Source organism: Galeopterus variegatus, unplaced genomic scaffold (genome assembly GCF_000696425.1).
Source record: "Galeopterus variegatus unplaced genomic scaffold, G_variegatus-3.0.2 Scaffold4648, whole genome shotgun sequence".
In the NCBI taxonomy this organism is placed as follows: domain Eukaryota; kingdom Metazoa; phylum Chordata; class Mammalia; order Dermoptera; family Cynocephalidae; genus Galeopterus; species Galeopterus variegatus.
In genome coordinates, this window is record NW_007730759.1 from 62,608 (window position 1) to 78,957 (window position 16,350).

The 16,350-nt window shown below is 45.5% G+C and overlaps 2 protein-coding genes across 3 annotated transcripts in view; one reads left to right on the plus strand and one right to left on the minus strand.

Annotated features, from left to right (window-relative positions):
• MPPE1 (metallophosphoesterase 1) overlaps window positions 1–11,771 on the plus strand; it is a 16,439-nt gene extending 4,668 nt beyond the window's left edge. The window contains exons 2-10 of one of the 2 annotated variants that reach the window (XM_008588051.1): window positions 375–763; window positions 3,245–3,353; window positions 5,062–5,165; window positions 5,771–5,845; window positions 7,492–7,600; window positions 7,763–7,831; window positions 7,922–8,044; window positions 9,415–9,555; window positions 10,920–11,771. In XM_008588051.1, coding sequence (XP_008586273.1) covers window positions 447–763; window positions 3,245–3,353; window positions 5,062–5,165; window positions 5,771–5,845; window positions 7,492–7,600; window positions 7,763–7,831; window positions 7,922–8,044; window positions 9,415–9,555; window positions 10,920–11,102 — 1,230 coding nt within the window. In that variant the 5' untranslated portion in view covers window positions 375–446 and the 3' untranslated portion in view covers window positions 11,103–11,771. Of the gene's footprint in view, window positions 1–374; window positions 764–3,244; window positions 3,354–5,061; window positions 5,166–5,770; window positions 5,846–7,491; window positions 7,832–7,921; window positions 8,045–9,414; window positions 9,556–10,919 lie in introns of both variants that reach the window. The other variant, XM_008588050.1, reaches the window with a different exon arrangement.
• A 743-nt stretch (window positions 11,772–12,514) lies between these two features.
• GNAL (guanine nucleotide binding protein (G protein), alpha activating activity polypeptide, olfactory type) overlaps window positions 12,515–16,350 on the minus strand; it is a 96,316-nt gene continuing 92,480 nt past the window's right edge. The window contains exon 13 of the mRNA XM_008588053.1: window positions 12,515–13,941. Within this exon, the coding sequence (XP_008586275.1) occupies window positions 13,795–13,941 (147 nt within the window). The 3' untranslated portion in view covers window positions 12,515–13,794. The remainder of the gene's footprint in view (window positions 13,942–16,350) is intronic.

A 16,350-nucleotide genomic window follows, 5' to 3' on the forward strand; every position in this document is an offset into this window, starting at 1 on the left:
GTTGATTTTTAAGGTCATGGAGGTGTGGTGGTGAGTCCTTTTAGGAGTCAAATTACACTTGCATGTGATTATGGGCTCCTGACTTAACACACACCCTTCTGATGGATTCTCATTTGATGATTTCTAGAATATTAATACAACTTTGTCATCTTAGTGGGAAGATCATTGTAATAGCATTATTCTGGCATACGGAGTATACAGACCTTAAAGGAATCAATTGTTTTTCTTATTAGTAATCTGATGTGTTATCATTGTAAAACTACTAGACAATTAATTTATCTGGGATTCTGTAATTCATTAGTTCTTAATAGGTGGAGGTGCTGATATTCGCATTATTAAGGAACATAACTCAGTTCTTTTTTGTTTCCTTGCAGGTGCACAGCTAAGACCTGAACACCATCTTTGCCCTACCCAGGGTTCCACAGTTTTCTCATGTTGAATTTTGGATGGATTTGGCTCTCAGTTGCTGGCAGCTGGGAAGAGAAATGGCTATGACCAGGTTGGGGCATGGAAGGCAGACTTTCCGTCTCTTGAAGAGGAGTTCACTGCTGTTGAGAATCATAGCTGTTGTCTTTGCTGTGCTTCTATTTTGTGAATTTTTAGTCTATTACTTAGCAATCTTTTGGTGTAATTGGCCTGAGGTGCAAACTCCAGCCTATGACAGTGAACAGGAGACTCCTGAGCCTGTGCTGAGAGCCATGTTTTTGGCAGATACCCACTTGCTTGGGGAGGTCAGAGGCCACTGGCTGGACAAATTACGAAGGTAAGAAGTTAAACCGTGAATCCTTCGGCAATTCTGTAGGCAAAAAGGTACAGCCCTCTCCCCGCGGGTCAGGCTGAGTGGCTTCAGGTCACTCAGTTATTTTCCTCTCAGAGAAAGACATGTGGGGCCTTTCATTTCTCCTCAGACTTAGTGTTTACTGAGTGTCTGCTGTATTCAGGGCCCCACAATTGGGGAGTTATATATGGGCCGCTGATTAGCTTTGTGACTTTGGGCAAGTTACTAGGGCCCATCTGAGTCCCTGTCCCCTCTTTTGTAACTGGGCTAATAGAGGAAACCTCCCAGCTGTGTGAAGAAGATGCCCACACAGTTCCTGGCCCATGGGAATGGTCCCCTGGGCAGGGGAGGACACAGGTCTCAGTTGCTGGTCCCCTCTCACCTTCACTGGTGTGTGATTTTGAGCCCACTGGGGTTTCGCCCCCCTTTGGGCAGCAGGAGGAGCAGGGCAGGTTTGTGCCTGTCTCCCTGGGGACGTCTCTCTGAGGATGTGTCCCTGGGGAGGGAGCAGATCCCGTCTCTCCACCTCAGACCTGCCCCAGCACAGTCCATCTGTTCTTCCACCAGGTGGTTTTTATGTGGGTTGGTGGCCAGTGCAGAATCAGACCCTGGACCTTGGTGTTATCAGCACCATGTCCAAGCAACTGAGCTGACTGGCCAGCCTCATTATTTTTAACTGTGGTAAAATACACATAACATAAAGTGTATCACCTTAACCATTTTTAAGAGTCCTGTTTAGTGGCATTAAATATATTTACATAGTTGTGTAACCATCATCACCATCTGTCTCCAGAACTTTTTGTCCTCCTGAACCGAAACTCTGCACCTGTTATGCACTAACTCCTCATTCTCTCCCCTCCCCAGACCCGGCAACCACCATTATAGTTTCTGTCTCTGTGCATTTGACCAATCTAGGTACCTCATGAATGGGATCATGCAGTATTTGTCCATTTGTGACTGGCCTAGTGTCCTCAATGTTCATCCCTGTCGTAGCATGTGGTAGGATCTCTCCTTTTTAAGGCTGAATCATATTCCCTGTATGTGCATATCATGCGTGCGGATCCACTCAGCTGTGGGCGGACACTTGGATTGTTTCCCCCCAGCTGCTATGACTAGTTCCCACCAAGAGGCACTGATAGGGGCTCTGACCATGGGGTCAGCAGAGTTCTCTCCTTGTCCCTAGTGACCTGTACGGGGCCCCTTTTCCTCCCCGTGGTTTCATGTGCCTCTCTCAACGTGTCTTTATTCTTGCAAGGGCCAGTATCCTCAGGGTGCTTTGGGTATGGACCAGCCTGATGTTGGGTGGGTGGGTGAGATGTATAATGTCCCAGGGGTGGATGACAGAGGCCGGAAGGCAGCAAGAAGGATGGAGGGCTGTTATCCCTTCTCACTAAGAGTTTCAAGCCAAAGGAGGCGTGAGGTAGAGAGGGCCAGCTGACTGCGGTTTCTCTGGCCTTGCTTGGGTCTTACCAAATGGCCTTTTTTATATCTGGTCTGTCAGGCACTCTTCAATGCCTTCTTGCTGCTGCTGTTTCTAGATTCTTTCCTCTCCAGGGAGAATAACATTAAATCAAGAAAATCTGAGAACTGTGTTTTGTGAGGCATCTCGAGTGACAAACCTTGAAACGGTGGCACGTGCCAAGCAGCAGTTTACTCGGAGTGTGAAAAGCCTCTGCTGACCCGAATTTACCTCCCTGTGTATAGGCCCCAGGACAAGCGTCTGGCTTTGTAGGGAGCAGCGGCTGGGCAGGGCAGCTGAGGGGCACTGGCCTTGGCTCCTGCCTATGCTCCCCTCTGTGAAAGCAGATTTTTAAAAATCACATTTGCCAGTGAAGAAAGTGGGCTCAGAGAGTGTAGACAGTGTTCTCAAGGCCATGCGGCTTGTCGTCAGACGGAGCGGCAAGTTGAGTCTGTTGCCTGTCATGGCCTGCTTTACCTGCGTGCTGCACGGTTGGCATGGCTGCTGGCACAGTTGCTTGTGCGTCCCAAATCCACAGGCTTTCCTGATTGATGTTGGCTAGTCTGTTTCTGCCATCATCTCCCTCCAACTCTGAAGCAAGGAAGTTGATGTCCTTGTAAGAAGTGAAACCTCAGCTGGATGCTGTCATCTCCTGGGGGGTGTGAGATTGGTCTGAACTGGGCAGCTCTAGAAGCCGTGCAGGGGATCTCTGCGGTCCTAGGGCTCCTGACCGAGCTGAGTCATGGCTTCAGAGTGCAGCACGGGCTGTCCCTGACACTGTGATGAGCCGCGTGCGAGGTGTGCGGGAGGGGCAGCCCCTCTCCTCTGGTGCCTTAATTCCCCACACTCAGTCACCTGGCCCTTCCCAGCAGAGGGTGGGAATGCAGGAGCTGGGCATGGCAGGAGGAAGGGACCCTCTACTTCATCGTTTAAATGGCCCATAGGACAGAAACAGCCTCCACCACGCTGCACACTGATGCTTTACTTCTTTCTCTGTTGGTCCTGAGGGAGTGGCAGATGGAGAGGGCCTTCCAGACGGCCCTGTGGTGGTTGCAGCCAGACGTCGTCTTCATCCTGGGGGACGTCTTTGATGAAGGGAAATGGAGCTCCCCCCAGGTATGATCCTGTGATCCAGGAGCCCTGATCCTGCTTTGAGGGGCCAACACAGGTAGCCTGGAGAGTCCATTATGCAATATCTGCTCGAGGTGGAAGTTTTGCTTAGTGCTGATATTAGAAATGTATAGTCTGTCTTGAAGGATTCTTGGGATTTGTATCTAATGCTGATCCTGAGTTAGGCTGGCTAATCTTCTGTTTGTCTGTGTGGGAGATATGTAGATTAGCCAGACACCATTTGGTTGGAATGCACAGTCCTGTGAACCTCTTGGGAAAGGGAAAAACAGGCGAGGTAGATGCCGCTCAGTTGTCAGCAGAATTACAGGATGCATGCTGAAATGCACATCTAACTTTCCACTGCATTATGAGAGTTGTGCTGCAAAAGCTGCCTGCTGCTCCTCTGATTTTCCTTCTGAGTGACAGGAGCCATGGGGACTTGGTGTGAGGCTCCTCTGTTTTCGGGGGGCCCAAGACCCCTACCTGGGTAATGTAGGCCTTTCTATAAACCAAAGAGAAAGGTCGTTCTTACCTTAGCTGTCAGAGTGCTTATCATATTCTTGGAATAAATGAAGAAAAGAGCTGTTCTTGCTGCTTAGTTAAAGATGTTCTGTCACTAATGGTTTTTGCAGGGGATTTTATTTGGGAGATATTTTTAAAAATTAATTGGCATTTCCCAGGACAATCCAAAAGCTGTACAAAGAAAGTCTTGGTCCAGATATAATAGGCACCCACTTTTTGCAAAGTTGCAATGTTTGTTATAATCTTGGCTATAATTAAATATAATAATGGAAGTGCTGTATGTGAAAAGCAACTAGTTAAGAAATGAGGTTGGCTGTCTATGTTGTTTTTACAAATTAAGGGCAACATTTTATGTGTTTCTAAGTTTGTTATTCTGATTTTATGTTATTTTAATGATTATTTTTTAAAGTGAAATCTTTGTATATACATTGAAGGACTCTCTACCCAGCATGTTTCTCTAGGTTGTGCCATATGTAAAACTAGGTTGTGCTGTATTTAAAGTTTTTAGGATAAAGTTAATTACTGTCCAGAACAGAGGTTTTTTTTATTTTTTATTTTTTTGTGCCTATGCTAGGGTGTTTGTCCTATTGATATTTTTAGGCTTATAAAAATAAGAGCTATACTAACATAATTCTGAAGCTTTAATAGTTAAAACAAATGTTAGAATAATCTAGGAATATTTATTACAATAAATATCTTTTATCTTTATCTCACATCTCATTGGTTCTCATTCCCACAGTCGTAGCCTCAGGGGAGGGATGACCTGAAGGTTGTTCTTGTCTTTGTCTTGGTTGAGACACATGAAGAATTTACATGGCATTTTCCAAGAGCCAGTTCTTACAACATGTTCAGATCTGAAGCAGTTCTCAACCCGGGGTCCATGCGTGGTCTTCAGGGGATCTTGAAGTAATAGGTGTATAAACCAAACATTTTGGAGGATTATCAGTTAATGTTTTAAGATGGGGGAGGATACCATTTAATTAAAATTTGGCATCAAATAATTTAAAGTATTAACTATAGTCTTGGAAAAGGAAGCACTGCATAGAATTAGAAATTCAAAGTTCTACGTAGGCTTTATGAGCATCTGATTTAGACAGGGGAATTAACTTCTCACATCAAAATAGGGATCGTGTTTTTTAGCCACAAGGAAGAGAAGGTTCTCTGCCCTCAGCAGTGACCCTTTTCCCCTCAGGCCTGGGCAGATGATGTGAAGCGGTTTCAAAGAATGTTCAGACACCCAAGTCATGTGCAGCTCAAGGTGGTTGCTGGCAACCACGACATTGGCTTCCATTATCAGTAAGTAGAACTCTTGTTAGCTGTAAATTTAAAATTATAATTCAGGTGAAAGCCTTATTTGAGGTATATCGAAGAAATTTGATTTTCTCTGGAATGTAAGTTCCTTAACGGATTTTTATCTTGGCACATAGTATGCCCTCAACAAGTATATGTTGAAAGAATGAATTGTATATGCCCTTGGGAAATATTTAACTTGAAACATACATTTAATGGCCAATTATTTTCTTTGGGAATCAGAAAACAAAACCATTTAGACTGGAATGGCTAACACTTATGTAGTGCCACAGTGCTTATGATCTGCCAGGTTGTTTTAAGTACTTTAGTTCCATATATTAACTCATTTAATCTTTACCATGGTCCTATTATTCTACCATCATACCAGTGAGGAAACTGAGGTCCTGAGGAGCTCAGTACCTTGCCCCAGGCCTCATAGTCAGTGGGGGAGCTGAGATTCCAACCTCCACACCCGGGGGCCAGTTGGAGTTCTTAACTAATGACGCTAGTGTGACACTCAAGTCCTGAGTTATTGTCTGTGTTCACGATAACTCTAAGAGTTTCTCAGATGGCTTGTTTTGAAAAATGTTTCTTTTTATAATTGAATATAGGATGAGCACATACAGAGTAAAACGATTTGAGAAAGTTTTCAACTCTGAAAGGCTGTTTTCTTGGAAGGGAATTAAGTGAGTATTATTTATGAATTATTATGAAAACCTTTAGTCCTTGGAAACCTCATTTGTTATTTAATTAAACCAATGGATTTATTTTATTCTTTTGAAAACTTCATTTTTTACAGTTGACTGCCCTACTGGGTAAGACCCATGATCTCTCTGGCCTGGTTTTTATTCTCTGACAGTGGTACTCAGGCTGTCCTTGTGTATGGTCACCATGGGAGTTGATAGGTGGGAAACCTCAAATCACCCAGGTTTCCTTAACAACCCCCAGGGAATTGGCCAGTCTGTGACTCTGCCTGGTGCTTGCAGCAATGATACTCTTTCTGTCTGCACTGTCTCTGGGCGGTGTACATTGCGTCAGTCCTCTTTGAAAAGAAGTCTTTTTTATTCACTCAAAATTTACTTGTTTTACTTTACAAAGGCTGTTCCTGTAGTTACGGTGTCCTGGGATTTGGTGGCCAGTGTGTCTGCGGTGCCTCTGTCACGTGTGCCTAACCCCTTCCTTCAGCCTTGAGTTTTAGACCGGAGCATCCCAACCCTGGGCCTGACCACCAGCATCAGTGCCCCCTCTGTGAGGCCATTTCAGTGTCCATCTCTGGATGCTTTCAGGTCGTGGTGTGTCTCCAGCACACTGGGTGAGGCTGTACACTCTATTCTGGTAGACACAGTAGAGAGAAAAAAGGTGGGAGAGGAAGTTTTGTATTTTAATCCCATCCTTGCTGTGGCCCAGTACTGTTGACTTTGGCTATCGCAGCTCACTGGGCCGTCAAGTGAGATCACCTCTGTAAAGTGTCCAGAGACAAGAGTTCAGTGGGTTTTCCACAGATCCTCACCTTTCCCTGCCTCTGCCTGGAGGGCAGCGTCTCTAGGAGTAGCGTCCTTTCCTGTGTCACCATAGACCTACCACACAGTTCGAGTTATTTCCCTGTACATGCAGTGTTTAAGAACTTTAAACACAGTTATCATATTGCAGATATGATTAGTCAGCTCCTTATCTCTAAGATTGTTTAAATTTCAAGCAGTCTTTACTGACAGGTACCTTCTTCATGCCCTGGTGGTTGTGTGTGTGGGAAATAAAAGCATATTTAGTGAGAGTCTCTGAAAAATATAAGCTCTAACCAGCACCCTGCTGTCTGCCTTACTTGTTGTGTGCACAAAGTTACCGAATGCTCCCTATGGGTCACTCTACGTAGCCATAACAAGGTCTGAGATCTACAGAGTGCTTCCTAGTGGCAGCCTCTGTCATTTAATCCATCAACAGCTGCTGGTGTGGGCGTTCTCATGCCCAACTTTACAGATGAGGCACAGAGAGGTTAAGTAATGTGCGCAGGGGCACATGGCTCTGGTTAGAGGCTGAGCTTTCAGATAATCTGACCTCAGAGCGTCTGTAATCTGGGATTTCTCACAAGTTTAGGGTTAAAAATCCTTTTACTGTGTCTTGGACTCAACTCCCAGTAATGCTGTTTTTTTGTTTTGTTAATGTCAACTCATACTTAAAAACATAAAATTAGTCTAGTTGGGATTTAAAGCTATTCTGGGCTTGTTTCTCCATACTGTGGACACTTAGTTTTCCTTCCCTGCAAACAACGGGCAAAAGAAAACAACATATGCAGACTCCGTGTCCCTGACCTTCTGCTTGCTCCCATCTGCCTCAGTTTTGTGATGGTCAACAGTGTCGCACTGGAAGGGGATGGCTGTGGCATCTGTTCTGAAGCAGAAGCTGAACTCACTGAAATTTCTCGCAAACTGAATTGCTCCCGAGAGGTAGGAGATGATTGGGATGATGCAAGTGCCTTCTGTCCTCGAGTCTTCCGAGGGCACCATGAGGTGCCCTCTGTGCTCTTGTTAATCACTCAGCTCCCACCTCCCTTCCCACCGGCTGGGGACTGTCAGGCTCGGTGGATTAACAGGCTGACTTCTCACCAGCAGGAGCAGCGTCCAAGCCAGTGTGGAGATGTGCAGCTGCTCCCCGCCTCCACCCCGGTCCTCTTGCAGGTGAATGGGGGACAAAGGAGCAGCACGCAGTGGGCAGAGAGGTCTTGGGGTTTGTGAAACCCACTTGACTCCTCTTTCACTCCTGGACAGCATTACCCACTGTATCGGAGAAGTGATGCTGACTGTTCTGGGGAAGACGCTGCTCCTCCAGAGGAGAGGACCGTCCTGTTTACGGAGAAGTATGATGTGCTCTCTAGGGAGGCCTCACAAAAGGTGTGCCCGTGGGTTATGATGTGCCTCATGGCACCGTGTAACCCTCACCTACTTACGTGTTAACCACAGACTCAGGGTTATCAGCTGGAGAATGGAGGGCAAGGTTCTGGCAATATCTCAGAGTTTCATTTAATTGCTTTGTTCCCTTTTTAAAATTTCAGTAAATCTACTTTTATTTCCTAATCTCAGGTCAATAATATTCTCAGTTGTTCTTTGCATTCAAAGTTTTTTCACCAACTTTAAATATATTTGAAATTTTTTTTGGTGGCTGGCTGGTTTGGGGATCTGAACTCGTGACCTTGGCATTACAAAGCTGTGCCCTAACCAGCTGAGCTAACCAGCCGGCCCTCAGCTTAAATATATTTGGAAATGCGAATGGAACTTAGAGTTAAATTTTTATGGACTTAGTTACAACGTGATTTCTTTTTTTTTTTTCCTTTTTTTTTTGTCTTTTTTACTGACCGGTAACGGGATCGCAACCCTCGGTGTCGCGCCCGTACCGGGGACCGGCAACGGGATCGCAACCCTCGGTGTTGTGCCCGCACCGCGCTCAGCCAGTGAGTGGGAACCTGTCTCCACATGGGATCCGAACCCTCGGCGTCGTATAACTTCGTATAATGTATGCTATACGAAGTTATTACGAGTGGCTTCAGACCCCAATTCTAGGATTTGACTACCTATGTGAGCCCGGGCAAATTACTTAACTTCTTCAGGACTCAGTTTCCACCTCTAAAATGTGAGCAATAAACATAACCTACACTATAAAGTTAAGGGGAGAATTAAATGAGTCAATACATGTAAAGAGATCAGAATTATGCTTGACCCATAGAAAGTGCTTAGTAAGAGATAGTGATAATAGTGAAGATAATGAGGAGTAGGAGTTATACAGAAGAGCCTAAAAGCTCTAGAAGAATTTCAAAATGAATCATTAATAGAAACATAAATAAATAAAACGTGATTTCTTAAATAAATATATTTATGTAATATTTGACGGTACTTCGAAAATTCATAAAAAGATTCCTGTTATCCTTCAATTCTACTTTTCCACAAACTTTCTGAAGTACCCTCGTATATTACATTTATATATAATAAAATGTAAATATAGTTACAGGATGTATTTATAAATATAAACTTATGGAAATATTTATAAAAATGAAATATAAAAATTCGTAAAATCTGGGAAGAGATGAGTAGGTTTTAAGAGGCTGACTTTACTTTTGATGTAGTATAAACAAACCAAAGGATTTTAAGGAAAAAAAAAAAACCTACAAAGTAAGGATTTAGTATTCAATATGACGAGACGGTGCCAGCAGCAGCCCTGCCTGGCCGGGAGGTACTAACAGCTTGCCTTGTGTCTCCCTGGCCGCCAGCTGCTGTGGTGGCTCCGGCCGCGCCTGGTCCTGAGTGGTCACACGCACAGTGCCTGTGAGGTGCTCCACGCGGGAGGACTCCTGGAGCTGAGCGTCCCTTCATTCAGTTGGAGGAACAGAAACAACCCCAGTTTCATCATGGTAACTTGAAAGTTTATTTTTGTCTGAAAGCTTTCATAAGTATTTAAATCAACACAGTAATCAACTATTTAATTGCTGCAATCTGTAGAAATACACAAAAGCCATAAATAGATTCCCCCCCCCCCCAGTGCCCCCTCTCTAAAGACCTTTCTGGGAACAAATCAACAACGTTCCTCCCGGGGCGGTGGCAGTTACCTGAGGGCAAGAGAGGAGCGTTTTCAGAGTCCTTCATCGTTTGGGGAGAGCAGCGTCCTCTTGAGATTATAGAGTGAGTGAGTGAGAGAGAGAGAGAGTGTGTGTGTGTGTGTGTGTGTGTGTTTGGGGAGAGCAGCGTCCTCTTGAGATTATAGAGTGAGTGAGTGAGAGAGAGAGAGAGTGTGTGTGTGTGTGTGTGTGTGTGTTTGGGGAGAGCAGCGTCCTCTTGAGATTATAGAGTGAGTGAGTGAGAGAGAGAGAGAGTGTGTGTGTGTGTGTGTGTGTGTGTTTGGGGAGAGCAGCGTCCTCTTGAGATTATAGAGTGAGTGAGTGAGAGAGAGAGAGAGTGTGTGTGTGTGTGTGTGTGTGTGTTTGGGGAGAGCAGTGTCCTCTTGAGATTACACTGTGTGTGTGTGTGTTTAATCGTCTAAGGAAGCAAGATCATTTATTCATTAGCTGTATTCAGTCATCTTCTCTTATTTTCCACACATGCCCATTTGCCCTGGCAGAAAACGCTATGGCTTTAGAGGGCTGATTAAAGACATCGTCTCAATGACCGCTTGACGTTTTAGCTCCTTTCTTTTAGCCATGGATTCCTGCATCTGGTTCATAATGCTTTTGTGTCAGGTACTTTTAAAAAGGTAGGGGAAACCCTAACGTTTTCAAATTCAAAGCAAATGAAAACATTTGCGACTCATTCCACACAGCAAAAATGTCTACAAAGAAAAGCCCCTGGAGGCAACCCAGGCATATGTATTTGGAGCTAGCAGCCTGCTTGTTTCAGTTTTAAGTGGCCTGAAAACACCCTCTTACTCCTTGTTCCTGCTGACCACGGATCCTCGGTCTCCAGGATGCCCTCTGAACCTCTGCCGTGCATCCCCCTCCATTTTATGGGAACTCACTGTGCCAGGGGTTGGTTTGGTAGGGAGAGGTCCGTGCCCCAGGCCTCCTGCACCCGGCACACTTGGCCTCTGACTTCCTTCTCTTGCTGGTGCTGTGTGGTCGGTGGTGACCTGTGCAGGTAAAGGCCATGTTCCTTGCTCCCAGGTGAAGAGGGTCACTTTGCTTCCTCGCCTGAGGGAGCCCAACGAGGCGGCCTTTCCTCTGTCGTTTTGAGCTGCGTCAGGGGCTGTGGCTGCAGTGTAACTCCCCGTTTCTGTTTATTCCAGGGCAGCTTAACGCCCACAGACCACGCCCTCTCCAAGTGCTACCTCCCGCGTGAGGACACGGTTCTCATCACGTACTGCGGAGCCGCTGGGCTCCTTGCCGTCCTCATTTTAGCTCACGTAGAGCTTTTAGCATCACCTTTTCATTTTGGTTGGAACCTGCTCAGAAAGCATAAGATAATGTGAGGAGCGGGCGACTTTTGCATTTAGTAATAAATATCAAAACCAAAGAAACAGAGCTTTGGGCAGAGTTCACGTGAGAGGCAAGTGGACAGCGGGACCGGACGTGGGCTGCCTTGGGGCACGTCACAGAAATACGTCCCTGACGTGAGTTACTGCAGGATAAACAGTCCACTGTTCTCATGCTGTAAAGACGGAACATGTGCTGTACAACAAATGTCTTCTTGTTTTTATCAAATGCATGTATCTTCAAGGCTGCATCTGTACAGTATAAATGCTGTTACTGCCACCACTTGCGTGCACGACACCGTCCTCGCTTCCCCAGGAGGGACCTGGCAGCCCCGACGCACACTCGAGATTACGTGTGCACATCGACATTGGGTGTGCTTCTGTCCTATGAAGTGGTTCTCAAATTCCTGTATATGAGAAAGCTGTACACTTAAACGAACAGATGAGTTGTGCAAGGACATTGTTTTCATGGACTTTTGTACTTCTGTGCTAAATTAATGGAATCAGAATTTTTTTAGATGAGTATAATTTTCTTTACAGGAGACCAAGTCATTGCATCTGAGAATTTAATGCCTGTCAATGATCAAAGGAAGCTTGAAAAATGGAGTAGGATGTAGCTTTTGGTATGTAAAAATAAATTTTAAAATAATTTTAAGCCAGATAAAATGTATTCTTTCTGTTTTTTTTTTTTTTTTCCCTAAGAGTCTTATGCTTTTTAAAATTAAGCTTTTAAATGGGATGTTTAGTTAGAGGGGAATTATTGAGTAATAATGCCTTTGTTGTAGGCAAAGGCAAAAAACGTGAACCTCTACACTTTTTTTTTGGTGGGGATATGTCTCCAGTTTTCTTCATGTTTTACTGTGAAAGTGAAAGGGAAACTGAAAATAATTTCCACCTCATACGTCTCAGTTCAACTGAGAGTTTTATGAAACAGCTGAGGATAGGAGGGCAGAAGACGGTGGTAATGAGATAAATCTGTATTTGTTGCACCGACTGTCAGTAAAATCGTCATCTTTCACGGAAAAGTAGCATTTAAATCTGGATGAGTTTATAAAGGATTATAAAATGCTGACTTGTAGATAAACTTTAAAATATTTAAGCAAAACCTAAAGACTAAAAGGAAATTAATGAAGTGATGTAGGCTGTCATGTCACTTCTCTGGATTTGTACTGTTGGAAATTTCACTATGAAAACTACCCTCAAAGCCACAGCAATTCTTACTTTCTAGGTATTGTCTGTATCATAACTTTTGAGGCTGCAAATCTTGCAGGTGTGACAAACAGCCATGTATTTTTTTTTTTTTTTTTTTGTCTTTTTCGTGACCGGTGCTCAGCCAGTGAGCGCACTGGCCAGTCCTATAAGGATCCGAACCCGCAGCGGGAGCGGCGCTGCACTTCCGGCGCTGCACTCCCAGCGCTGCACTCTCCCGAGTGCGCCACGGGGCCGGCCCAAACAGCCATGTATTTTGACTTTATATTTCAAATACACATTTTGTAATCTTCCTTCTTTAAAAGACAAATGATGATACCATCCTGTTCTCCTAGGCCAGACACAAACTTCCACACCATTTTGTCTTTCTCTTGCTATTTGTTAACTTGTATGATGGAGCCTGTGTCCAGAGCTTTGGCTAAGGGAATGGTAACCTGTTCCCAGTGAGGGAACTTGAAGTTTCTTTAAGTAGCAAAATAATAATGAAGCATGTTTGTCTGGAGAGAAAAAAAATCCCTGGGTCCCTAAAAGAAGACTAGATTGCGGTTTGTACCCTTGAACTGAGTTTAAGTTCTGCAGCTGAGGCTCAGAGAAGCAAAGGCAGGTGTCTGCAACTGCTCGTGATGTTGGTGTGACGTTGTTCATTAGGTGTGGATAATCAATGCATATAGTTTATATATATTTTTTTTATCAGGGAGTATTTTATAAAGTACCAACCTGATAAAATACCCTAGTTTTGCAAATACCATTCATTCTCTTTTTCAGAGTAAGCGGCAGGTAATGTTGACATTAAGCTGTTCAGCACAATAAAAACACATTTCTTTTACAGGTACAGCCATAATCAAGGCACAAAGATCTACAAGGATTTTTCTTTAGTAGTTATACAAAAGAATATTACATTTGGTGGTCTGTACAGTATAATAAACCAGCAATAAAACAACAAAAAGAACATATGAAAGAAGACTATGCCCAAATATAGTTAAAGTTGAGAGAATCATTTCTAGACAGTACACGTTTTGCGGTAGTGAATGTGGTAAAAAGCTCAGAGTAGCTCTGATTGAGATGCTTGAGGCTGGCAGTGACTAAGTGTGAGTGAAAAGGGTTTCTATTCACTCTGCCATTTGGAGTCTACTCTAAGTCTCAGGCCGGTGAGATCGCAAGGAGCGGCCACCTCACCTGTGGCTTCAGAACGGGAAGATGGAGCAGCCAGCGCTGTGCACGCGCCCACCTGGCAGCTCGGAATCTTCCCTCCACTGTGTCTTCCTTGAAGAATCAATGAATGAATGAATGAATGAATGGATAAAAGGAAGGTTGTGTTCAAGGAAAACAAAAGCTACAAAACCAAACCTGAGGGGGACAGAGGTAGCCAGAGGCTTGGTGGTCACATGGGGCAGATACCAAGCAGGCCGGGTGCAACAGGTGACAGTAGGAACTCACTGGGTCTACCAGGGCTGGGGACAGACAGGAGGGCGGGTGCCCCTCACAGGAGCTCGTACTGCTTGAGGTGCATGCGCTGGATGATGTCGCGGCAGTCGTTGAACACGCGGCGGATGTTCTCCGTGTCCACGGCGCACGTGAAGTGGGGGTAGCAGTAGTGCTTGCCGTCACCCGTGGCCGTGCTGATCCGCTGCAGGAGAGAGGTCTGCACTGAGGCCTGGGCAGGCCGGCCGGCGACACTCAGCCAGGCTACAGGGGGTTCTGGAGGTGGTGGTCTGTCAGACTTTTTTTTTTTGGCAACTGGGGTATGAGGAATCAAACCCTTGACCTTGGTATTATCAGCACTGTGCTCTAGCCAAATTTACCTGGGAGCACTCTGCTGTAGGGGACACTGTGCAGGGGACCCAGACACTCTGCAGATGGTCTCTGGTGGGCTGAGGAGACAGCACAGACGTGTGCAAGACAGCCCCGGGGAGCCGCAGGCAAGGTAAGAGTTCCAGAAAGGAAGTACCCCGCAGAACTTCCCGTGACAACCATCTGTTCTCTATCTGCCCTGTCAGTACAGCACCACTGTCACCAGCTGTTGTGAGCTGGGGACTGATTTTTCATTAATTCAGTTTTAACTAATTTAAATTTACATATCCACATGTGACCAGTGGTTACAAATGGGATAGCACATTGGTCACGCTGCTGCCTCCTCCACATGGGTGAACTCCAGCGTTTGCCAGGGTGCCCTGGGTTACCAGTGGAATGTTCACAGGTGGTCTTGGTGAAAAGTGCTCTGTTGTTAGGTAACTTTGGGAAACACAGGGTTAAACATTGTCATCATGACTTGTGAGGACCTCTTAAGTGACATGCTTACATGCGCTGTGACACCAAGTGGCCAAGGGGGTGGAGAGAGGGTGCTGTGGGCTCAGCTGTTCCCCTCAAATTCATGTGCTGCAGTCCTAACCCCTAGGGCCTCAAGATGTGAGTGTATTTGGGAGTAGGGTCTTTAAAGAGGTCATTAAGGTAAAATGAGGTCATTAGGGTGGGTCCTAATGCACTGCGACTGGAGACTTCAGAAGAGGAAACTGAAGACACAGACTGCACAGAGGGAGACCACGTGGAGGAGGCACAGGCGTCCCCTGCAAGCCAGGGAGGGACGCCTCAGCGGAACCGAGCCTGCCCACACCTTGACTTCAAACTTCATTCAGCCTTCCGAACTGTGAGGCGGCCAGTTTCTGTTGTGTAAGCCCCTCAGTCTGTGGCACTTTGTGATGGCGCCTAAGCAGACCACACGGAGGTCATGTGGAGCTTTCTTCACAGGGCCCTGGACTCCTCCTTGTCCCCCCTTCTTTTCCTGCCAGGCCTCTTGGGAAACAGCTTTTGGAGAAATGCTGGGACCATAGGAAGAGTGTTGTGAACGTGCTCACCACGTCATGAAACTCCTCGCAGGGGCTAGGCTTACCTCTAGCAACAGTTATGCTTCTCGAGCATTTTTTTTTTTTCGTTTTTAAATTTATGGACACTGAAATGAGTAGGTTATATATATCTTTTTAATCCTCAAACACCAGAGGAGATATTTTGGCACACACAGTGAGTGTAAAGAATGAAAAACAGGCTTTCTTCTGTAATAATCTGGTTTGTCCCTGCCCAGAGCAACAAAAATTTAGGTAATGAAATTACAAAGTTTGTTGCAATTTGCAAACTTCAACCAGTTTAAATCTCTCAACACATTTGATTTGTCGACTGATTTTCATTAAAAATGATAGAAACAAATTTGTTGAGGAAAACTGGCAGTCCCAGGCTCTCTGCTCGGCTGGTTCTACTGGCTGCCCAACTCCCTGAGGCCCTCGCATAGGAGATAATGTTCAAGATAAAAGAAACCTCAGGTGAGCTCCTAAAATACTAGGCAGATAGCCCAGAAGACATAAAGACTACTAACAGATGCTAAGAGTGTCAAGATGCAGGTGACGACCCCACAATCACCCTCTTCTGCTTTAAAGGGTTTGGAAAACTGGCCTATTTCTGAGCGTGGGCTTACAGCTGGTTTCCAGTTTGAGGGACAGGACTGTTCACAGTGACTGACGGGATGCTAGGGGCTGACATCCTGGCTCCCCCAGCTCTAAGTTTCTTCTGCCTCTGGAGACTGTTCATGCCTCCCCCTTATGGGAGAAAGTGGCCATGCCTGAGACAAAGCTCTGGTGGTCAGTGCGCTCCTTATGCAATGACCGTAACATGCATTTAAGGAGAACACACACACTGAGCAAGTGGCCCGTTCTCTAGGTGGAGTTCTTCTCACTACGCCCCCTCCCTTCGCTGCCCAAACTCACCTTCTGCCTCTCCTCAAGGGACAGCATCTTCCCTGTAGCTCGGTCTCCGTTTATAACCTTCACCACCCTCCTTCCTCTGGGGCCAAGTATTATCAAAGCTATTGTTTAACCCAAGACTTGCTCCTGTCCAGATTAAATACTGATAAACAACCCATTCTGCGGCCTGCCCTGGCTGCTTTCCAAGTCTGGAGTTACAGGTTCCAACCGAGAACTTCTCAGGTGGCTCTTATTGCCCCAGGCAAATTTTGCAATTCAAGATGTAAGCTAATACCTCCCATGCCTTT